Genomic DNA, 25,297 nt, shown 5'->3' on the forward strand with positions numbered 1-25,297 from the left:
GCAATAAAGAAACAAATAGAAATAAAGAAAGGAAGAAAGAAAAGTGACAGGCCTGCACGGCACACGCACCACAGTCACAGCGTAAGCTTGGTGGAGCGGCTTAAGAGTAGCTCCAATTTCGGCACCTCGCACAACACGGTCTTCGCGGCAAAGCCCTTTGCCTCGTATTGACGAGAACGATCTCAACTATCCGCCCGGCATCGACGGCGAGCTGCGGGTTGTAATGCTCTCTGCACAGCTGTCTGCTGAGCGCGATCAAGCCTGGTTGTAGCCGAGCACGTAGCTCTACGATTCGCTTCTTCAGCAGCGATTTGTACCTTGCGAGGAGGCGCCATAACGTGTTCCGAAGAGGTATCCAGAATACGTGCCGGACATCTCACACCCCTTGACCTGTGGCACGGTACGCTGCTGCTGGTGTTGATGATGATGAACATGATTGTTTAATAGAATCTACGAATAGTCACCTAGCTACTTGAGTGAACCAGGTCCAGTTACATGCAGCATTTAATTGCTATATGCAACTTACATGTCGGGCACGTTCGCAGGCACCTTAACTAGATGGCGCCACCATACTGGCGGAGGCTCGGGCAGCTCGGGATCGTGTTGATTGCGCACCTCGTCTGAATCGCATCTTGCCGTTTGTGCCTGCGCAGGCTGCGTTCGCAGGCGCCTTACCTAGATGGCGCCACCTTACTTGCGGAGGCTTGGGGCGTCTGTGCCTGCGCACCAGCCTAGGGCGCGTTCATAGGGCATTTTTCCGCAGCCCGATAGTAAGCGCTTACGTGGCTCACTGGTAAAGTATCCGACTCCCGTGCAGCGGGCCTGGGCTCTATCCCGGCGGTGAACGGGCACTTTTTTCGCATTTCCGACAATAGCGGTTACCATCACCCGCGACGGCGGCGGAGGCGGCGGCGACGGACACCAGCGCTAACCGGAACGGCTATTGGAATGAGCCGATAACAGCTTACGCTGTAAAAGAAGTAGAGAAGGTAATAAATAATTCATATGTGGCGGTTACCCGCGTTGGATATGTGGGTATGAGCCGCCTAGAGCAGGAGCGGGAGAGATCTCGTCGGCGTCGTACCAACGCTTCGGCTGAAGATCGGGCCCGGACGAAGCGGAGCGATACGGAGCGCTAGCCGCAATGTCAGGCCGATCCGGCGGCTCGTGCGGCTGAGCAAAATACGTAACAATTTTCGGCGGCGGATATATATCGATTAATGTATAAAGTGGCTTGGTACAGGTTTCAAAACGGATGATGGATGGCCAATTGTTATACCCCTCGCCACCACCGATGCCTCTTTCACAAGTGTTGCGATAGTCGGCAGCGCCACGGCCCACCAATCGTGCCCCTTTGTCTCATGACGTAGAGATCGCGCTAGCGGTGTTATTAGCAGTGCCCTTCGGACTCGCTATGGGATGGCCGCTCGTTTAACCACATGTTCCAGGATCCTGACGACGCCGTGCAGTGTGACGTGGCTATGAACGCTGTGGCTCATATGCTAGTATAGGAGGATGGGGCGGACTTGGCAAAGCAAACTTGGCAAATGGCCATTGCGCCGGGCGAAAACAAGACGGTGGTGTCCTTGCTGATTTATGAACACACCGAAGATGCTCAATATAGTCAATAATGATAATATTGTTACAGTTCGTCAAAGGTAGTGGAGCGGCAGAATCAGCAGCAACAACAACATTAGGAGAGCAGCGAGGAAGAGAAGGTCGACGTGTATTACCGGCACCCACTTGCCCTACGGCTGCCTGCAATAAACGCCTTCTACACACCCCGTAACAATATAAATTCAGTATAGCAACATTCACTATTGCAGACTCACCATAACCACAGCTTCGCTGGCTTCAATCTTCACACTAGTGGAAGGACTCTGAGTTTTTTCGCTTCTTAATTCATAGCATGCGCAATATAACAAGCACTTCCTCATGCATTTTTACTTGGCCGTCTAATTGCAATTTCTCTCAAATTTATTATTTTTTTCAGGCAGACTAACAAATCCTTCGGCAGAAAATTATGCATATTATGTAATATATTCAAGGTGAATTTACAACTTATGGAAAGAGTAGCTGCCACAAGAAACTATGTTTCAATATAAATGCGTAAATATGGCACATGTTAGCGTAATAAGAAAGGCACAAAAAGATCCGAGGACGCCTCAGCACTTTTGACTTGTGAATGCGAAACCAATTGAACGCCGCTGAGCGATCCCTCGAGTTTTGCGCTGCGAGTAATGTTTGCGTTAATACTCGTTCCGCCCAACTTGTATTGGGAGAATTGACGACGATGGTGCATTTCGCTGCCTGCCTCTTTACTCGTCTTGCTGCGCTCTTCCGCTCTCTTACTTCGTCTGCGGTGTACTAGCGTATAAGGTCACGTTTCGGGACTGCCAAGGTTGCGGCCGCCGACGATGTAAAATCTTCAGATTCTATAGCGGTACGTGCTGCCCGAGACAGCAAGCAGCAGCAGCAGCAGCCTGCGGTGCCAACGCTGCATACCACCGACGTACTCCACGGCAAGAGAAAGCGTAAGGAACAGCGGCCACCAAGGCCGCGCCGTCTTCCGAGAGCCCTGTCCCGTTACGCTACACCCGGCGCGCTATTGCTACCCAGCAGGTGTTCCGTCTCGCCCGCTCTGCTCCGTCGAGGCGCGCTCGTGACGTTGCGTCGCAGCCAATGGGAATTTAGGTGCCGTCTCGCTGCTACAGACGCCGCCGGCTTTTTCACTCAATAGGCTACTTGATGCTTTCGCATCAAAACTGCACATTCAGAAAATTGCTATAGGTCCACGCAAACAGTATAATGAACCACTTTCCTAGATCAAGCAAAACTATTCATGCAAGTATGCACTTCCCATTGTACCACCAACGTCCTGCAGATGTCGACTAGAAGTCCGCAACGGGTCATTCGGACGTCCATAGGACATACGTATAAAGCCTGTGGATCATCTTTGGATGTCCCTGGGATCGTCCCATGCACGCGAATTGACGTTCCTACAAACGTCCCATCAACGTCGTTATGGGATATTGGGACATGCAAGAGATGTATAAATATGGATATTTTTTATTCCATCATCCAGAGTACGTCGTAAGGACATCTTTGTCAGGATGTAGGACGCTTCTGGGACATCTTGTGTTAGAAATCATCCAAAGGACGTTAGTGGACATTTGTTTGTGGATTTAGGACATCCACAGGACGACCATCATAAATTAACATAATAGGGACATTCACCAGCATATGCGCTAGCTGTGCAGCAATCCTGCTGCATTTACCCACATACCCCTAACAAAGTAAGCTATGTATAGCTTGCATGACCAGACTGATAGTTTATGCTATATGTTTTGATTTAATGCATTTTTATGAAGTTCTATGTAATGTGTGATCGGAACTAAATATTGCGTTTATATTTGTATCATCGGTAGTTTAAACTCTTGCAAGAAATTTCAGTTGTTCATCACATGATGCATAATATTTTTTTCGAGAAAATAACTTAAAGGACACGCTGTCAGTACGCAGGGAACTGCTGAAAATTTTACGGGAGAAATCTGAAATCGTGTAGTGCAAGGTTTGGGACGTTTGGCGTGGTGTGGAATGAACCTACTCGGATATGGCGCCCCACCCCCCTCAACAACGCATAAATAACATTACGTGGCAACACACACACACACACACACACACACACACACACACACATATATATATATATATATATATATATATATATATATATATATATATATATATATATATATATGTGTGTGTGTGTGTGTGTGTGTGTGTGTGTGAAAAGACGTCCAGGCGCACGTAAAAAAGCAAGAACATTCAATTTCGTCGTTTCGGCCGGGGCTCGGTTGCTCAAGTCGCAAGCCCCCAACCCCCGCCTTAATGCATGCTTAATCACATGACTTTGCATTTGCCTGCTGAGTGATGCCTACTCTTTGTGTCATGAGCAACCGAGTCTCCTGCCGAAACGTCGAAACTAAATGTTTCTGATTTTCTACGTGTGCTTGCACTTGTTTTAATATATTAAACACAGGATCCAGTCCCTTCATACACACACACACACACACACACACATATATATATATATATATATATATATATATATATATATATATATATATATATATATATATATATATATATATTCTACCAGTTCTTTGTGCATCGGGGTGTGCTTGCTTTTGGCGAAGGCTGTACAAGAGCCAAAAGTTGAGCACCTAATTAGTGTTTTTTTTTTTTCGCCTTTCTTTCCACAGAGTACAGCCGATCCTCTAGCATGCACTACCAATGACTGCAAGTACCTGGCGCAGTGGCTGAGAGTGAAAATAGACCGCAAGGTCGACCCTTGCCATGACTTCTACAAGTTCGTGTGCGATGACTACAAGGACTACAATAGTTTAAATAAAGTAAGTCAGAAAGGTGGCAAGAGCGACGGTAGCTGCTACTGGTGCACGACTGCAATGTGGCGAAAAATAACGCGTAAGAAGCAACTGATACGACCAATAATACAACGGTGTGCTCCCGCATATTAAAGACTACTCAATTACAACACGTGGTTCCGTAGCGCATCTAACAATGTCCTCTCGTTAAAGGGTCCTTAATATCAAATATACATGTCGCTTTTAATTTTATTTCCTTAATATGGGACTTGGCGATGTCTCCAGTTCCAGGAAAAACGCCAACATCGAAGCATTGGATATATCAATTTGCTTCTGAAATCAGTTTCAAGGCCGACTTCAGGGTCATAAATCAACAAATCCCTGCAGCAAGTCTGACGCAGACCTACGTGACTTATGCTATTCGTTTGGATAGGTTCGGCATGAAGATAATGTCTCGTGTATGTATGCTATACATAGAATGATGACTGCGAAAATAAAGACGTGCTACATACTATTTGAAGCTATGAAGTGGACGCACATTTGTGCAATGCAAATTATTTCGTTCGTCACTACACAAGGAGCGCTGTCCGAATGGTATCAACATTTATTTATTTACAATACCTTACAGGGCCCAGACGCATTGAGTAAGAGGCACGAACAAGGATATTATAAGAAATTCAATATATACATGCAGGGCAAGAAGGGAAGGAAAGGTATTGCACAGGGCAAGGACTAAAAAGCAGCAATATACATAAGAGCGAAGTACACAAAATTATAAGGGAAGTTTATAAATACAGCACAATGTCTGACACATGACTAAAGAAAAAAAAACAGGGGCTTACAAAAATATAATAACCAAAAAGCGCGATATTATATACAAGACAATGTTTAACGTATCGATGTCACTTGAAAGTATTCGCGCAGCTGATCATGAAATGATTGATGGTTGCATACGGATGCAATATTATCGGGATGATCATTCCAAAGAACGATGGCACGTGAAAGCACTGATGAGTTGAAGCTTGTGTTCTTCCGTGTATGCGCTTGATGCTGTACTAATTATGTAAACGGCGCGAAATGCGTGAGGGCGCTTCGAGAGGTAACGCAGATTGCCTGGTGCAGTGGCGATATTTATGAAATAAGCATGAAAAAGCGATTGAACGAGGAATCTATAATGGTTCAAGAGCGATGTCAAGTTTGATCTGTGTTACGCTCGAAAGGAGACTGTAGCTACGTGTAATAAAGCGAGCGGCTCTATCTTGTACGGATACTAGCAGGTTTATTAAGTAGTTTTGATATGGGGACCATTTGGATGCTGCATATTCTAGCTGCGACCACACAAGTGCTAGATAAGGCAGTGTTCGCACATTTTCAGGGGAATTACGGTGCAGGTACCCTCGTGTCCTTGAAGCTTTCGCACAAATGGCGTTGACATGCGTGGACCATGAAAGATTATGCGTGAGATGAATACCTAAATACTTGTATGATGATGCCTGAGACAGTACCGTGCTATCTATGAGATAAAAGACGTTTGAATTGGTACACTTGCGGCTGAAAGAGATGACCTTGCATTTATTCGAGTGAAGTGTCATTTGCCATTTATTACACAAACTAGAAAATGAGGTTAAGGTCACTTTGGAGGGCGAGATGGTCATCCATGGAATTAATGTAGCGGTAAATGATGCAGTCATCAGCAAGGAGTGGTAGACGAGATGTTAGCGGGCAGGTCGTTAATGTAGATGAGAAACAATAAAGGGCCAAGAACGCTGCTTTGAGGTACACCTGAAGTTAGGTCACAGAGTGATGACGTAAAATTGTTAACTGTTGCAAGCTGTTGGCAGAACGAAAGAAAGCTACGAATCCACGACAGTGTAAAAAAGTATAGGCAAAGAGCATATAATTTCGAAAAAAAAAACGGGAATGTACAACGCGGTGAAAAGCTTTAGCAAAATCCAAAAAGATGCAGTCCGTTTGTTGGTTAGCGTCCATGTTGAAATTCAAATCAGTCGTGAATTCTAGAAGTTGAGTGCCACAAAAAAATCCTTTCCAAAAACTGTGCTGTTCAGGAAAAAGGAAAAAAATTATCTTCGAGGTGACTGTAAATGTGAGAAGCGATAATGCGTTCCAGTAATTTACAGCAAATGCATGTCAGTGAAATTGGACAGTAGTTCTCAGATGAAATTCTGTTTCTGCTTTTAAACACAGGGATGATCTTGGCAATTTCCCAGTCGGTAGGGAGCAAGCCAGATGACAGTGATTGCTGGAAAAGGAGGCAAAAAATTCGACTGGACATTTATGCAGTGCTTTTTAATATTTTAGAGTTGATGTTGTCCACAGCAGCACACATAGAAATATTTAGGTTGTCAATGAGTTGAGCGATACCATCAAAGGTGACATTAATAGGGGCCATATATTGCCACTCATGATCGAGTATGTTGGAATGATCTTCCCTTGAGAATAATGATGCAAAGTACCAGGTAAATGCATGAGGGCATTCACTGTCTGAAATGGTAGATGGTCATCATTTCCCAGTCAAATATTGTAACGTGGAAAAGAGGATATAGAAGAGGAGGAGAACCAAGAACTTAGCAGCAGCCACGGCAAGATTTCGGTGGCGATATCGTGGCGACCTCTCATCCATCCTAGTCTTCACCTGTAAATAAACATCGATCATCCCTAACAGTTTTTGGTGGAAGGTGCTGGGTACCCCCAGCCACCATGCGACACGGACAACACGGTTCTCCAGCCTCCTGATCTGCGTCGAAGCCGCCGAATCGCTGGATTGCCCGCATTACTTCCGCTGTTTCAGATGTCCCACACCGAAGCCAACACTCGCACGGAACCAGCGGCATCTTCGACCCAAACGATGGCTAGTCCGTGGCAGCGCCAACATCTGGTAGAGCCTCGCACATTCGGAGGGAAGCCCAGCGAGGACGTCGAAGAATGGATTAACCACTACGAACGGGTGAGCAAGCACTATCGTTGGGACAGCGTAACACGACTCTCCAACGTAGTCTTCTTTCTGATAGACACGGCGCTCGTGTGGTTCGATAACCACGAGGAAACTCTGACAACGTGGGATCGTTTCACGTCCGAAATCAAGGAGCGTTTCGGCGATTCAATCGCAAAGAAGAAGCAGGCCGAGCAAACTCTCCTTCAAAGACCTCAAGTTCCGGGCGAGATGTGCACGACCTACATCGAAAACGTGCTCAAGCTATGCAGGACGGCCAGTCCTCGTATGTCAGAGGAGGACAAAGTTGTCCATTTGTTGAAGGGAATCGCAGAGGACGTTTTCAACTTTCTCATTGGCAAAGAGAATCGAGGCTCAGTCGCCGACGTAATACGTCATTGCCGCACCTTTGAGGCTCTCAAACTGCGCCGCATAATCCCGAAGTTTGGCCGGCCAGCAAACGTAACAACGGCTGCAAGCATTGAAGACGACATCCCATCGGTCGATCTCGCGACGACCATTAGACAGATTGTTAGAGAGGAGCTACATCGTTGCACGGAATTGAACAATGAGGTCCGTGATAGTCAACATCTGTACAATCCTCCAACAGCTCCCCTTTCCATCGCTGCAACGACTGTAGAGGAGTACCGCTCGAGAATGCCAATGAGAACGCCACAGAACTACCAGCGGGAAACCGGCAACGAGCGTGCTGAGGGATATGCCCGTTGTTCAGCAATGGCCTACTCGGAGCCACGGACATACCCGTCCTACCCGAACGTTAGCCGCGAGCCTCCCGTGTGTTATATACCTGCGGTGTCACAGGACACATCTCTCGATTTTGTCGTCAGCGTCGTTGGGCACCGAGGTGGTACGAGTCACAGCCAACGTCCTATAGCACTGAACGTCCTAACGTCGACAATTCCTGGCCTCCACGTTCCTTTACTTCGTCGACGATATTCCCCATCAACAGTCCTCGACGGAATCACCGCAGCGACTCGCCCGTTTCAGACCGCAGTCTCACTCCACCTTCTTCACGTCAACGTCGCTCTCCTTCACCGAGGCGACGTTCATTCTCACCACCGCCGTCGGGAAGCTTTCCGGAAATCAAAGCTTGTCTGCCGACAATGAATCAGCGAAATCGTTCTGCAAGACTTAAATTTATGTACCAATTAATTAAAGGACATTACAGAACTGAACTCACCCATTTCATTCATTTTTCGTCTGGGTATGCTGCGACCCGACGACATCAGCTATCTTTAACTCCTTTTCGCACCCGTAATAACTGTTTTAAATACTCATTTTTTCCACGAACGATTACCGATTGGAATAACCTCACTAACAATGAAGTGTTGCAGCCTTCACTAATGTTATTCGCAGAACATATTACTTAGTGTGAGTTACTGCATTTCATCACTTTACTGCGCTATTGTGTATTTTATTTTTACTGTTTGATATCTTGTTCAAATGTTGTATTCCTCATGCTGGCTGCAGAGCTTCAACCTGCTCCCTTATTTTTTTTTTTTTACATTTTGCCAGTTTTGTGAAACGGCTTAATTCTTCTTTCCCACCCTGCTATAATCCCAATACCGGGATTGCAGTATCAATAAATAAATAAATAAATAAATAAATAAATAAATAAATAAATAAACTAGACTGCTTGGCCGATGGAGGTGAGGTCGCCAGACTCGACACGACACTGATACCTCCACCGGTTACAATGCTGAGAAACAAAGTGGAAGTGACAATTGAAGGTATATGTACAATGGCATTGGTGGACACCGGGACTATGAGATCTGTTATGAGCCTTTCTTTGAAGAAACGGCTTCGACGCAAAGGGATGTTTTCTCTCGACACGCATGCTCAATTCCGCGGAGTAAGCGGTGAAATATTGCGTCCCCTTTAATGTTTGTGCTGTGAATGTGTTATTGGCGCACAAGTGCTATTTAACCGAGTTTGTGATTTTGGAACGCTGCACGCACGACGTTATATTAGGAACAGACTTTCTGCAAACCTGCGGGGCTTCAGTCAATTGTGGTGCCGGCGAGCTTTCGATAAATAGCGGAAAACCGGCGGTCGCTGCTTGTCAGGTTCCGTCATTATCAGACCTCGTGAATCAACAACCCGCTGGACAAAAAACGTTTGCCGTTGCTGAGGGAGTGACGCTACCTCCATGGTCTTTAGCACCGGTATCCGTCATCGCATCTTGTACAGACGCTTCATTTGACGCCGTTGTACAACCCTTTGGCGACTCTTGTGGGAAGAAAAACCTACTGGTGCCCAATAGTATTGTATCTGTGAACAATGGTAGCACGTTTTTGTGGACGTTAAATTGTTCTGCCGTCCCTGTGCCGTGTTCCCGAACACATAGAGATTGCTGTCTTCGACGACGTCACGTGCTGTTCATCGATGGTCGCCAGGGACGAGGATTCCACTGAAGGACGAGCCACTTGCCCTTACGCATGGTCAGCAAGTCTTTGTCTTCACGTGAACGGGACACCTTAGTACAACTGCTGGGCCAGTATGCTTCCGTGTTCGACTTCTCTCAAGATGAGCACCGTACAACAATCCCATCCTCGCGTGCTCGTCATCGCATTGACACAGGATCGGCACATCCTCTTCGGCAAAAGCCCTACCGAGTGTCTTCATCAGAGCGCAAGATTATTGCGGACCAGTTACAAGAGATGCTGAGGAAAAATGTGATTCAAGAATCATCAAGCCAGTGGGCCGCACCTGTCATCCTGGTAAAGAAAAAATATGGCTCGTGGAGATCTTGTGCTGATTATAGGCGACTAAATGCAATTACCAAGAAGGATGTGTACCCACTCCCGCGAATTGACGACGTAATAGACTGCCTACATTCTGCCTCCTACTTTTCGTCCCTCGATCTGCGTTCAGGCTGTCGGAGCTAACACGAGAAAGATCGAGCCCTGACAGCGTGGAGTTTTCGAACTGATTTTTTACTCTCGCTCTGCACCTTGCCGTGCGGTCGAATGCCAACTTCTTCTTCCTTGACGGGCGCCGCATGCTGAAGCGCTACAGGGCTCCCCCCCCCCCCCCCCCCCCCGTAGAGCGTGAGCCATTGAAGTCTCCCAGTGAATGTGCTTGGATGTGGGCATCCAGACTGGAGATGGAAGCTCCGCGGACACGAGAGCGGCAATGTATGCAGGTTTTAGTCGATCGGCAGCCACGACGTCTTCACGGCCGTTGATGTCCAGCGTGAATGTCTTAGGTGTACGATGGAGTACGCGAAATGGGCCATCATAGGCCGGTGTGAGTGGTGGCCGTATTTGCTCACGCCGAACCAAGACGTGACTGCAGTCATGCAGATCCTGGCTGACGAAAACAGACTGGGGGTGTCGGTCGGCAGGAATACAGGAGCAAGGTCGTGAAACGTGGTGCGCAGCTCTCGAATGTACGTGGAGGCATCATGAGTGGAAGGGGGCGACGACGGCTCAAAGAATTCCCCTGGAAGACGCCGGGACACGCCATAGACTAGTTCGGCTGATGAGCAGCCGAGATCCGTCTTCAATGCTGATCGGATGCCCAGAAGTACGAAGGGGAGGTGATCAAGCCAACGTTCTCTTGGCTGGTGAGCAGTGAGGGCAGCTTTCAGTTGTCGATGAAGCCGTTCGACCATGCCATTGGCTGAAGGATGGTAGGCAGTCGTGTGGATGTGTCGAATGCCCAAGATATTGGCAAGTGCGGCGAAAAGGGCCGATTGAAATTGACGACCGCGATTGGTGGTGACGACAGAAGGGCTCCCAAAGCGTGATACCCAGCCGTTTGTGAAAGCCTTAGCCACTGTCGGTGCTGTAATGTCGGAAATGGGAAACGCTTCCGGCCATCTGGTGAAGCGATCCACACATGTGAGTAGGTAACAGGCCCCTTGTGATGGTGGAAGAGGGCCGACGATGTCGAGGTGGACGTGGGAAAACCTGGCGTCGGGAGGCCGAAAGGGGATGGTGCCGTGACCGTGTGACGGTGAATTTTAACACGCTGGCACTGAAGGCAGGTGCGCGCCCAGCGTCGGACGTCAGCATTGATGCTTGGCCAAAGGAAACGAGATGTGACTAGCTTCTGGGTCGCACGAATACCCGGATGGTTCATGTTGTGCAATTGATCAAAAATTGCACGACGAAAAGCTGTAGGCACGAAGGGCCGAGGAACACCAGTAGACGTTTCGCACGTTATTAATGAGGTAGAAAATGGAAGCAGGCACTCCGTGAAAGATAGAGACGTGGATGAAGAGCGAAGACTATGCAGCTCAGGATCTTTCCTCTGGGCAGCTGCTAGCTCTTCCATGTCTAGTGGTGGCTGGGTCGACAAGGCATCGATGCGTGAGAGTGCATCAGCGGCGGCATTTTCCGGCCCGTGGTAGTGTCTGAGATCCACGGTGAACTCGGAGATAAAGCATAGTTGACGGATCTCCCTTGCAGTGTAATTGCCGTGATTGCGATGGTAGGCAAACGTCAGGGGCTTGTGGTCTGTAACGACGTAAAAGTCCCGGCCCTCCAGTAAATGGCGGAAATGTTTGATGGCGTGGTACACCGCAAGGAGTTCTCGGGCAAATCTACTGTATTTTTCTTCCGGTGGTTCGAGTATTTGCGAGAAAAACCAAGGGACTGCCCACCTGATGCGTGCTGCTCGAGAACAGCGCCAACTGCCACACTCGATGCATCGGAGATGAGACGAATTGGGGCATCAGGAACGGGATGTATGAGCATGGTGGCGTCTGCCAGAGCCTTTTTGGCAGTGGCGAAGGCAGATGCGGCATCGTCGGTCCATTCCAGTGGCACAGCCGGGTCTTTTTTTATGGCTAATAGGTCGGTCAAGGACTTTAGGAAAGTGGCACACTTAAGAAGAAAGCGGCGATGGAACTTTAGTAGGCCCAGGAATTCTCGGAGTCGTTTCATTGATGTCGGGGGTGGAAAGTCTAGGACAGCCTTCACTTTGCTGGCGAGCGGTTGGATACCCTGTGGAGTGACAAGGTGGCCTAAGAACTCGATTGTAGCGACGCCAAAGACGCACTTATTGGGATTAATGACGAAGCCGTAATCATCCAGACGATGAAACAGGGTGCGCAGGTCGTCTTCAAGCTCAGGGCCCGATGAGCTTGCGACCTGGAGGTCATCAAGGTAGGCAAATACGAAATCGAGACCTCGCGTGACCTCGTTGATAGTGCGCTGAAAAGTCTGTGCTGCGTTACGCAGTCCGAAAGGCATCCTTACATATTCGAACAGACCAAATGGGGTGGTGATGGTCGTCTTTGGAATGTCAGTGGGTTCTACAGGAATCTGATGGTAAGCCTTCACTAAGTCAATCTTAGAGAAGATCGTGCACCCAGACAAATTTGATGTGAAATCCTGTATGTGAGGAAGTGGGTAGCGGTCTGGTAAGGTGTGGGCATTGAGAGCGCGGTAATCCCCACATGGTCTCCAGTCGCCACGATCTTTCTTCGGCACCATGTGGAGTGGCGATGCCCAGTTGCTGGAGGAAGGCCGCACAATGCCAAGTTCAAGCATGTGCTCAAACTCACGGCGGGCGATGGTGAGGCGTTCTCCAGATAGTCAACGAGGCCGTGTAAAAACGGGAGGTCCAGTGGTCACAATGTGGTGAGTGACTCTCTGGTGTGCGGCTTCGTGATGTTGGGGAAGTCAGCGAGTATTTTTGCATACGGCGAAGCGGGTGTGAGAGCTCGAAGGCTCGTTGACGAGGAAGTGCAGAGTATACCGTTGATGGATAGGCGCATGTTGAGATCGATGAGGCGATGAGCATGCATGTCCACAGCAAGGTTGAAATAACTGAGGAAGTCAGCTCCAAGAACAGCTTGCGAGACGTCAGCGAGGATGAAAAGCCAGCGGAACGTACGGCGTAGTCCAAGGTCAAGTGTAAGAGAGCGTTGGCCGTATGTGGAAATGGCGGAGTTGTTGATCGCTTGGAGTGGGCAGGTCTGTTCGTTGCGACGGCAATCTGCACAGGAGGCCGGTATGACGCTAACCTGGGCTCCTGTGTCGACGAGGAAGCAAGAGCCAGTCATCTTATCGGAAACATAGAAAAGGCGGCATGACTTTCGACCAGTACCAATTGCCGCCGTCAGTGGCCGGTCGTCGTATTTCCCGACCAGGAGCACGGGCGAGTGCAGTTGCGAGCAGAGGCCCCAAATCGGCGGTAGTACCACCACATGGTCGAGGACGAGCCGTCCCGTGGCGCTTCGGTTGTCTGAAGTCCCGGAGAGTGTGGAGACGTCGAGGAGCGACTGTGGAACTGGAACCTGAATGCCGATCGGCGATGCGCAGGTACGAAGTCATCGAGACGTCTGACAAGGGCGTCCAAACGGTTGTCGATGCTCGCGAGCGCGGGGTCTGCAGCGGTGGCCGGTGGCAACGTGGTCACGGCGTTGAGGCTATGTGCCCGCGAGTAGTCGGCTACTCGATCAGCCATTTCAGCGAGCGTGTCTACTGGGACATCTCCTGCAGTGACGAGGACCAGGACCATGCTCTGCGGTAAGCGCTGGAGGAACAACTCTCGCAACAGCTTCTCCTCTTGAGGGGCGGAGGTCCCGCCAATGAGCTGGCGCATGCGTCGCAGGAGCTGGGATGGGTGACGGTCACTGAGCTCTGTGGCCGTGATGAGCTGTTGGAGTCTGCTGTATTCAGACTTGGACTTGCGGGTAATGATAGCTTCCTTCAACGTGTTGTAGGGATGACTCGAGTGCGGCGAAGCTAAAATATCTGCGAAGTCTTCAGCTACGTCCGGAGGTAAGGAGGACACCAGATGCCAGTACCTGGTCTGTTGGCTGGTGATTTGCCGCAGACGGACGTGCGCCTCGACCTGCAGTAACCATGTGCAGGGTTCTTTTTTGGCCAAAATGGTGGCAGGTTGACGTGTTGGATCGCAGCCACCGCAGCTCTGCTAGGTCTGGCGTCTGCTTGGGCGTCAGGACCGGTAGGCTGGGTGGAAGAGCCGGCTGTCGGAGCTAACACGAGAAAGATCCAGCCCTGACAGCGTTGAGTTTTCGAATTGATTTTTTATTCTCGCTCTGCACCTGCCGCGCGGTCGAATGCCAACTTCTTCCTTGACAGGCGCCGCATGCTGAGGCGCTACAAGGCTATTGGTAGATACCTGTGGATCCCGTCGACAAAGAGAAGACCGCCTTTGTTACGCTGGACGGTTTATCGGAATTTAACGTTATGCCGTTAGGGCTCTGCAATGCGCCCGCAACGTTCGAGAGATTCATGGACACAATTCTCCGCGGTCTAAAGTGGGAAATATGTCTTTGCTATATACCTGGATGATGTTATTTTCAGCCGCACTTTTGAGGAACATAACGAGCGCCTTAGCCTGGTTCTGAAATGCATGGAGAAGAAAGCAGGTTTGATTCTCAACTCTCGAAAGTGTAGGTTTGGGGAGCGACAGACATTGGTTCTCGGTCATCTAGTCGACAAAGATGGAGTCAGACCTGACCCCCGCAAGATTGAAGCGGTCAGTGCCTTCCAGCCTCAGCAGTCAGTGCGGGAACTGCGCAGTTTCTTGGGACTGCGCAGGAAACTATTATTATTTGCGTCGTTTTGTTCCAAAATTCGCCGACGTTGCGCACCCGTTGACGCGTCTGTTGCAAAAGGATATATCGTGCGACTGGACACCAGAATGTGAGTCATCGTTCCATCAACTTAAATTCTTACTTACGTCAGACCCCATCCTGCATCATTTTGATCCGTGTTCCCCTACCGAAGTTCATACTGACGCCAGCAGAATAGGCATTGGAGCGGTACTTGTTCAACGGCGAAACGACGCCGAACACGTTGTTGCCTATGCCAGTCGTTGCTTAAGCAATGCTGAGTGAAACTACACATTCACTGAGCAGGAATGCCTTGCAGCTGTTTTTCTGTTCAAAAGTTTCGCTGTTACATCTATGGTCGCCCATTCAGCATAGTCTCTGATCACCATTCATTATGCTGGCTAGTCAGCCTTGGGGATCCGTCTGGTCGTCTAGAACGGTGGGCCTTGCGACTACAAGAGTACGACTTTGTCGTGAAATACAGAAGCGGCCGCCGGCATGTTGACGCCGACTGTCGTTCCCGCTTACCACTGCCAACGGCAAATTCTGAAGAAGACACTTTCCATGACTGTCTGGCCGCTATTGCACCTGAATTTCCGGACGCGACCATCTTCCAGGAGGATCAACGCAACGACGTCAATCTGGAACCTCTTTTTGTGGTGGCACTGAATCCGAAAGCCAGTGGTGTTTTTTTCATACGTGACAGCTTGTTATATAAAACCAACCACTCTGCAAGTGGCGCCCGCTTTCTTCTCGTAATCCTGGAGAGTCTCCGTAGTGCTGTGCTACATGCCATGCATAATGATCCAACATCAGGTCATCTTGGATTCGGCCTTACGCTACAGCGTGTACAAGAGCGATTTTACTGGCCTCACATGCGTCAAACAACAAAGCAATATGTGGCTAGTTGTGACCAATGTCGACGGCGGAAACGACCTTAACCACCCCACCAGGTCTTCTGCAGCCGTTGATTCCCCCTCACGCACCTTTTGAGCAAGTTGGCGTGGACCTCCTGGGCCCATTCCCACGGTCATCGAATAACAATCGATGGATCATCGTTTGTGTAGACCACCTTACACGCTACACAGAGACCGCAGCAGTGCCGTCATCTACCGCTGTTTGCGTCGCTGCTTTCTTGTTGCATTATGTCGTCCTACGCCATGGCCCACCTCGCGTGATCATAAGTGATCGCGGTCGTCAATCCGTGGCCGACGCTGTTGAAGAGCTGCTTTGGCTATGTGGAACACAATTTCGTCACTCAACGCCGTACCGACCGCAAACCAACGGTCTTGTCGAACGCACGAATCAAAATTTGACGAACATGCTATCCATGTATGTGTCCTCTAACCACAAGAACTGGGATGATGTGTTGCCATTCATAACATACGCCTACAACACTGCGAAGCATGAGACAACGAATTACAGCGCTTTCTATCTGCTCTATGCTCGATCGCCGCGGAGCTTCCTCGACACGATTCTGCCGTTTTCTCTGGACGCTGAGGATTCCGTCGCCAAGACACTGCCTCGCCGAGGAAGCCCGCCGAATAGTCCGCGTCCGCATATTGGCATCGCAAAACCGCTCGAAGGATCGGTACGATAGATCCCATCAAGCCATTTATTTTGAAAAAGGTGACCTAGTGCTGCTATGGACCGCACAACGCAAGCGTGGCTTGTGCAGCAAGCTCTTCTCACATTATGTGGGCCTGTTCGTTGTTTTAAATCGCCTGAGCGACCTTACTTACGTGGTTGCACGGGTTTTGTCTATAGATAGGCGTTCCAAGAAAACCCAGCTTGCTCATGTCTTGAAAGCCTTAAGCGCTACTACCCCGCCGAAGAGCAGTGACTCTCCCAGTGGGCTTAGTCTGCGAAAGGGGGATATTGTAACGTGGAAAACAGGATATAGAAGAGGAGGAGAACGAAGAACTCAGCAGCAGCCACGGCTACATTTCAGTGGCGACATCGTGGCGACCTCTCATCCATCGTAGTCTTCACCTGTGAATAAACATCGATCATCCGTAAAAATATGATTACTAGCACTATCGGGAGGTATCACACGCCAAACCTTTTTGGGATTGGATTTTAAAAGAGAGGAGAGGTCGTGAGAAAAATATTTGTCCTTAGAAACGCAAACCGCAAAACAATAGACTTTAAGCATACACTGTATTTTACCCAAGCCGATAATGTGGACACGAGCTTGGCCTTTTTGTGGAGACGTTTTTTTTTATTTCGATGACGACGGAGAACTTCTGTGAACCATAGTTTAGATTTGTCGCTTGAGATAGAAATCAAGGGAACATATTTGTATACTAAACTAATCATCATGTTCTTACAAAGCGCCCAGTTGTGCTCAACAGATCAATCCGAAAATGAGGGCAAGAATGTTTGAATGAAAAAATCATTAAGTCAATTATTCATTTCTTTATAATCGGCTATAATATAATCGCTAATTTACCTGGTTGCAGTACCTTGAAATGCTAATGGGACATTAAGCTGTAAACGAATAAGCCTGAGATCACTAAAAGCGTTGAAGTACAGAACTTCGCCAATCGTGCACTCTAGAAGACAAGATCTATAATGTTAGAACCGCGAGTTGGTTGATTTACCACTTGAAAAAAAATTGAAGTCTAAAGTAAGGCTGACAAGTTCCGCTGAGATGCGACAAGGGGATGACAAGTTCGACCGGTCAATCCGCGGGAAGGTAAAGTCGCCAACCAGGTAAATGAACTCAGCTGGGCAAGTTTGGATGGCAGATGTAATACTGGCATGAAGTTTATCAAAGAAGGAGAGATCAGAATCTGGCGGAAGGTAGCAGAAGCCAACCAATACCTTCACCGATGCCGTTGCACAGGCGGCCCACACTATTTCAAGAGCAGAATCAATATGTACGTGATATGACGCTAGCGCTTTCTTGATGGCGATAAGGACACCACCACCTCTCTTAACGGAACGATCACGTCTGTATATGTTATAGCTATTTTGGTTTTGGAAAATTGCATTTTCCATTACATCTTTATGAAGCTATGTTTCTGTCAGAGCCACAATATCGCTGTTATTATGCTCCAGGAAAGAACACACTGAAATAAAAATTCGTCTGGTTTAGCTTTGGTCAACCCTGGTTGACTGCGAAAGCTTCACTGCCCTGGCTAGGCCCATTGTCGAGCTGTTGTCGAGGTGTGGTTTCGCAATGATATGCAGACATGTTTGCAATGAATACAGTGTTTATTCATCATATTTTATGCCTATGAAGACACTGCGGTGATCAGTAGAGTAGTGAGACTTGGTTGCAACTCTCAGCCGGGCCCAACTATACTCGGGCAACGGCGGAAATGTCTCCTTTCAGGGCTCCTTAAAGGCCTAAATGTAGTCCGACGTAGCGTGAACGCGCGCACACGTTATGTCACGTTGGCGAGAACAACAGCGGCTATAGTTCGACCGATGGTTCGATGTACTGGCGCCGTCAATGTAACCGGACGCGCGGCCAACGCGCTCCAACGCGCCCGGCGTCAGCTTACGCTCGCCCGCGTGCCGATGGACTATAAACGAGCCTTAATGCTCTCTTGTGGTTTGACCTCTAGCTCTCAAGGTGAAAACTGTTGATTCGCCGACGGCTGCCCAAGGAAGCGTAATGAAGCTTTCGCTTCAATACTGCAAGGATAATCATTTGCACGTAGCACGTACGTATGAAGAGTGTCTAAAGATAATTCTGTATATTTTTTGTCAGCCATCCGATCACGATTTATGAAACATGCTGCACGTGAGAAGGTGCGTTTGCAAGTTTTCTAAGTAGATGGCGCCACCATATCAAGCGAGAATTAGGAAAAAAATAGGGAAAATGTCCGGTGCCGCGGTATCTAAGCCGTGTCCTTCTAAGCAGCAAGAGTGCTCACTGGGCGAGTTAAATGCAAACTGTATGCCTCTTTCTGTCGCCTTCATTTTTTTTTGAATTTGTAAATCTAATAACGTTTCTTTGGCAACGTCAATTTTCGTAATTATTTTTGCATTCGCCTCGTTATAACACGAAGAACGCGTTGTGATCGATGCATGCCTTGGCGGATATAAAATGTCGTAGCCATACAGTTTCAAACGATAAATACTAGGGCAAACTTTGTCGCTAGTCTCTACGGGATCTGCAAGCGCGGTAGTTCAGCTAACATCGGAATGATGGGAAGTACATGGATTTGCCTAAACTTCGACCTTCTAGCATCAAACGGCTTCGTCACTTTGTAAACTCATCATTTTCAACAAAGTACTCTTGTTATAAATGATCCATTATAATCTTCAGCCTATATTTACATAATTAGACAATTTACATAATTACATAAACATTAAAACTTTCCGACGGCAGGATTCGAACGAAGGACCTCTTAAGGCACAAAGCCGGTCATGGAAACCATTACACCAAGGACGCATGTATCGACAAATGGTATAGAACGCCTTAATGAACTTCTCGCATGCAAGCCAGTGCGTTGAGACGTGCCTGGCGTGTTTTGATTTCGCCACCTCGACAGGCTGAACCGCCGCAATTACTAGCGATTGTTCGTGCTCGCAGAGTATTCTGCACTTATAAAAGTATACATTGCTCCGAAATCTAGGACAGTGAAGGCAGATAAAGCGTATAATAAACAATGGCACAGGAGCGTCTGAATCCACAAGCACGAAGATCGTTCGTGCTTGAGTAGCACAAGCATGCGTAGCACAAGCATGCTCGTTCCCATCATTACTGTGATGGCTGAACGATCACAGCGCCAGAGTTCCCTCTAGTAAATATTGCAGGAAACACTATGCTCGCACGGCCCATTTAAGGACACTGCGCATGCGCATAGATAGCCTCTGCCGGCGTTTTGCGGCATTTTCTGATGTTCTGTACAATTCAAAAATTCGGGGTAGCTGGCATAAGTGCCGCAAGGCTAAAGACACAGCGGAGCTGATGAGTTTCTAGCTGGTCCTGGCTATACGAAGTGATGCTAAGTTATACGAAGTATTGCAAAGTGATGATAAGTTATACGCAGTGTATAAGCATTTCCTCGTGGTCTGTGGCATCGGAAAACGCCTTGCGAAGCACTTGCAGTCCGAGCACACGTAGGGGAAGAGGGGCGAAAGCTATGTATAGTGTACGGACGGCGCGCAGTAGGCGACATGTCGGGATGACGTCACGGCGCAAACGCGGTAACGCGCAGCTGGCGGGAACTCGGCAGATGTGTGTCTGTGTCGGGCGAAACGAGCGGCGCGCCTGCGCCGGCGGCAACGCGAGGTGACGTCATCGCTACTGCTTCGGCGCATGCGCGGCTATGCGTGGTTGGGCCAGGTGGTGCGCAGCGCGTTGCCTCTTTGTTGCTGCTACAATTTGTTTCTCTCTCTCTCGCTCTCCTTTCTCTATCCTGCACATGTGCTCTGTCCCTCTCCTTAACGTCCCATGTGAAGGCGACATGTGCACGGCACGGGGAGGAAGCGAAGCGGACGCCACTCCGCGAGGTGGTTGCTAGGCAACGCGCGTGACGTCATCGCCAGGCGCATTTTTTGTTCGCACTACGCGGCCTAACCAAGATCTTCATCAGCTCCGCTGTTAAAAGTTGTCCAGGGCTCCTGTAATGCAGCTGACTCTAACTGAAAAAAGTCGCAGTTTCGCCCGAAAGGCGAAGCATCAATTGCGATAGCAAATTAGTAGAGAGCTATTCCGAGTAGGGATAGTAGTTTTATCGGCTGCCTAAACTTGGACACATCCGCTTACTAACTGAATTAACAAGCGTGGTGTCAGCGCGCACAAGCAAACATGAATAGATCACACTGAATGACCGCAGACGACTGTCAAAACGCTGGCAGCAATCGCAACCGCCGCAGCGGGCAAGGTTCTTGCGGTCTATCGCTTCAAAGGAACCTGAGCGGCGGGTGCACAGCGTATACAAAGGTCAGAGCCGTGTGGAGATAAGAGACAGTGCGGGCGACGGCCACAGCAGGGCAAAATACGAACGTAGTTGTTGGCAGAGTAGAAGCTGCGCCCCCCCTCTCCCGCGCTGCCTTCCTGCTTTCTTGATTTCGCGTGGGAGATTGAGTGGGAAGTTCCCCTTACACCCGATTGCAAGATACGCCTTTGGTGCCGCAGCACAGCGTCGCCCCGCCTCCCTCTCTCCCATACCCCCACGGCCTTTCGTGCGACGGTCGCGTTTGCTTTCGGCCGTGCGCTCGCTCTCCGTGATAGCGCGCGCGTCCCCCGCGCGCTTTAGCTCGCGCATACGGCGCGCGGGGACGATTTTATCGCCCTGGGAATCTATACGGAACCTCAAGGCGACGGCGACGCCAACGGCAGAAATCCGGTTGAAGTCAAAAACATTACACCATCTTCCCGTAGGGGAACCCTGAGTAGTATGCGAAGCAGCCATGGGGTCGACTCAAGTTCCCATTAGTTTTCAGTTCGTCGTTTCCGTTAGGTTGAGGTACGTAGCTACCGGCTTCGCGAGCCCCAAGTTCAGGATCGGCCTGTCGCCGCTGCCGTTTCGTGGCAGCGGCTCGAGCCCTCTTCTCCGCGGCGCTGTCCACGGCGCTGGCACTGGCGTTGACGCTGGCGCTGTCCGTGGCACTAATCGCGGCGTTGCGGGAGGAGAATGAGAGGAGCGGAGCGCGCGTCATTATACCGCGAGCTACAGTGGCGCCCCCCAGCGGAGTATGCAGCGCCTACCGTCGCGCCTCTAACCTAAGCTGCTTCGCATTATCGGGCGCGGAGCCGCAGGTGTTCCCATTCATTGCGCAATCCGGAGAGGAGAGGAGGAATGCCGAAATGAGATAAGACAAGGAGAGGAGGGGAGGAGGATTCGCATGCGCAGTGCGGGTGTGGACGCCGCACGGCGGATGGATGGAGGGAGTGACATAGCCCCGACCTTAAGCTGCTTCGCATCTAAAAATAGGAATGTACTTCTTAGTGGTAATATTAAGACAGCGTCATGGACACTGTCCTGGCAAGAAAGGAAAATGACGTAGATCCCGCCAACTGCTATTGCATTACGTGATTTCGATTTCCAGAGATACTCTGATGCTTTCTTCCGAGCGGCCCCTCTATTGCCTTTTTCCTAGCGGTCAGTGAACGCTTGTCGTTTCATTGCGGTGGACTCAGTAACATAAATAAAAAAAATCACCGCATATCCATGACGTGAATGATGATGAGCGGGCGAAGCACCGGGGGATCATTTGGGTAATCTAGAGCTACGGACGAGAGAGAAAGAGAGCGTGCGTCGGGAACGAACGCTCTTGTGGACCGCAGCGCGCCCCTAGCTACGAATCGCAGCTTCAATCGCAGCTAACGATCGCAGCTCAATCTCGCCGTGCAGGGAGGGCTGGGAGGCAGCGCGGAAGGAGTGGGGAGGTACGTGCGGTCTATCGCTTCAACGGAAACTGAGCGGCGAATGCACTTAAAGGTCAGAGCCGTGTGGAGATAAGAGACGGTGCGAGCCAGCGACGAGCGCGGTTGTTGGCAGAGAAGTGCGCCCCCCCCCCCCCTTGCTCCCTCCGGCGCTGGCTTCCTGCTTCCTTGCTTGCGCGTGGGAGATTGAGTGCGTTCGCTCTCCGTGATAGCGCGCGTCTCCGCACGCTTCCTCTCGGGCATACGGCGCGCGGCGAAGATTTTATCTATAGGGAACCTCACGGCGACGGCGACGGCGACGACGACGGCAGAAATCCGGTTCAAGTGTCCATATAATTGCTATCGCAATAAAAAAAGTTGTCGCAGTTTCACCTGAAAGGTGAAGCATCAATTGCGATAGCAAATTTGTAGAGAGCTATACAGAGTAATGATGTTAGCTTTATCAGCTGTATAAACTTGGACATGCAGCAGCACCGGCAACGCGCAGAACTGTTGTCGACGCCGTCGGCGTTTTGCCCGCGTTCGCTCAAAATGCGTGCGGCGTTGGTGACTGTTGCCGGAGCCTCTGATATAAATACGCACTTGGTGCCGCAGCTAAACGCCGCCTCCCTTCCCTTCCCCTCACCCCCACGGCCTTTTGTGCATCAGAAGAACGCGCGTTTGCTCTACATATATGGTGATGGTAAAGGAGGAAAGAGACGCCTACTTCTGCAGCCCTTAAGGGAGCACGGCACAGAATATCCATGACGTGAATGATGATGAGCGGGCGAAGCACCGGGGGATCATTTGGGTAATCTAGAGCTACGGACGAGAGAGAAAGAGAGCGTGCGTCGGGAACGAACGCTCTTGTGGACCGCAGCGCCCCTAGCTACGAATCGCAGCTCAATCGCAGCTACGATCGCAGCTCAATCTCGCGCGTGCAGGGAGGGCTGGGAGGCAGCGCGGGAAGGAGTGGGGTGGCGTTCCACTCCGGCACCAATTGTGTACTGTGCGCGGGCGCGTGCGGTCTCGCGCGCCTTATCTTGATAGTGATCTGCAGGCCGCTCATACATTTTTACGTGCGGTGTTCTTTTCGCTCAGTTTGCGTTGAAGCGATAGATGTCACGAAAGTCACCTCACTTGCTGCTGCCGCCGCACTTGCTCACGTCAGCGTTTTGCCAGCGAGTGGCCGCGGTCATCGAGTGTGATGTGCGCGCGGACACCGTGCTTGGTAATTGAGTTAGTAAGCGAGTATTTCCAACTTATATACGGCCGATAAACTACTATCCGTACTTCGTATAGCTGTCTACTAATTTGCTATCGCAATCGACGCTTCGCCTTGCGGGCGAAACTGCGGCTTTTTTTGTTGATATATTCACACGAAGCTATTTTTTAACGCATGCCATGGTATATCGCTAAGTTGCAATGTGTAATTTAAGAAACAAAAAACATTTTCATAATGCGGTTATGGCAGTGAGATTTACCCCCGTATTGAGAAATGCATTTTAACTTGAAGCCCACGCTTGACTTGACCTAAATGACACCTATCCTGAACGCGGCGAAGGAAATGCAATGAGCGTCTTGGCGATATTTACATCTGGCATCATTTAGATGAAGTGAAGCATCGGCTTCAAGTTAAGATGCATTTCTGAATACGGGGGTTGGTGAATATGCCGAACTAAACGCGCTTATACGTCTTACCAATCTTAATTGTTACCGTTTTCCACGTACACCGTATCGATGACACACAAACCAAGCGCGGGAAAGAGGGAGCGCCGGGATGCGTATTTCTATTTGCGCCCAAGCCCAGTGCATGCTCGACCGCTGGCGCCGCCATGAGCCGCTCGCGCGTACCATGTTTCTAGGCGCCGCCGTTGGAACGGAGAACACGCTGGGCTAGTGGTGACCAGGCACGACTGTGGCTGCTGCTAAGGGATCGATGCCATTTCTAAATAAACGCATCACTGTTTTGATGATCCAAATATAATCTCACTATCAGGGAGGGAGCCATCTACCTGACTGGAGCCGTATTTTTTTATTTGGGGTGTGGCTACGCTGCGCTCCGTAACACCCGGGTAACGACCGCTGCTTCGTGTCGGCGCCCGGTACCGGGGTTCAACTGACCGCGCTGCCAAACAGAGAGGGGAAAAAAAGAAAAGCGTGATACCAAGAAAAAAAATTAAGTTTCTAGCCAAAGTGCGATTCGAACCCGCGCACGCCTGGTCCCGAAGCGAGCGTCGTAACCACTAGGCCATACAGCCACTTTTTTTTCTTCTTTATTACATGGGAGCAGGATCTTCAGCATCATAAGAAACAAGGCGCTACAGGTACATATTCAAAAGTCAGGCAAGCATGTGCAAGCGTCCAATGAAGGCATCCAGTCCGGAGCAGTTTCTTGAGCAGCGTACACACTACGAACGTAGGCAGCAGATTCCCGAAAAAACGACCGAGTGCTTCGCGGTGGTTCAGCGCGCCTGTCACACATTCTACTCCGCCAAAGACTATGTAGACCATGTATTATGAACATGTCATAGGGTGGGTCACAGGGACCTTTAAAAGGTAAGAAACGAATTGTGCATGTTGTGATGTCTAAATCTTTTTTAAGTGTTCTTTGGAGAATGTCCCAGAAGAACACGGCATCCATACAATCGACAAAACAGTGATCAATCGTTTTAGCATGTGGACACAAACGGCAGTTTGTAGACCACGGCATGAAACAGCACCTTTTTTCTAACCAGGTTGTGACAGGAAGGGTTGCTGAATGTAAGTTAAAGAAAAAAAGTTTTGATCCCTGGAGGAATGATCATTCGACGGACACGTTTAAGTACATCTAAGTAGCAACATTCCAAATAAGGCGCACGGTAATGGGGAACAGGAAACAATGTGTCTATCAGTGCAGCAGAAATTTCTTTACGGAATGCAGTGAAAATATAATCCAAGCTAAAGCGAGCTTTAAGAAAGTGAAAGCCTTCAACAACCTTTTTCAAGAAGCCCCAAGGAGCAGGTGGTGCATCTCTGACAGATGACGACACAACTATTTCTGGAAGGTAATTCATTAATCGAAGTTGGAA

The 25,297-nt window shown here is 49.4% G+C and overlaps 1 protein-coding gene across 1 annotated transcript in view; it reads left to right on the plus strand.

The window, feature by feature from the left end:
• Window positions 1-25,297, plus strand: part of LOC119444926 (uncharacterized) — a 281,467-nt gene that overhangs the window by 153,415 nt on the left and 102,755 nt on the right. Inside the window, exon 3 of the mRNA XM_049664800.1 lies at window positions 4,266-4,415. Within this exon, the coding sequence (XP_049520757.1) occupies window positions 4,266-4,415 (150 nt within the window). The remainder of the gene's footprint in view (window positions 1-4,265; window positions 4,416-25,297) is intronic.

This window comes from Dermacentor silvarum, chromosome 3 (genome assembly GCF_013339745.2).
Source record: "Dermacentor silvarum isolate Dsil-2018 chromosome 3, BIME_Dsil_1.4, whole genome shotgun sequence".
Taxonomy (NCBI): Eukaryota; Metazoa; Arthropoda; class Arachnida; order Ixodida; family Ixodidae; genus Dermacentor; species Dermacentor silvarum.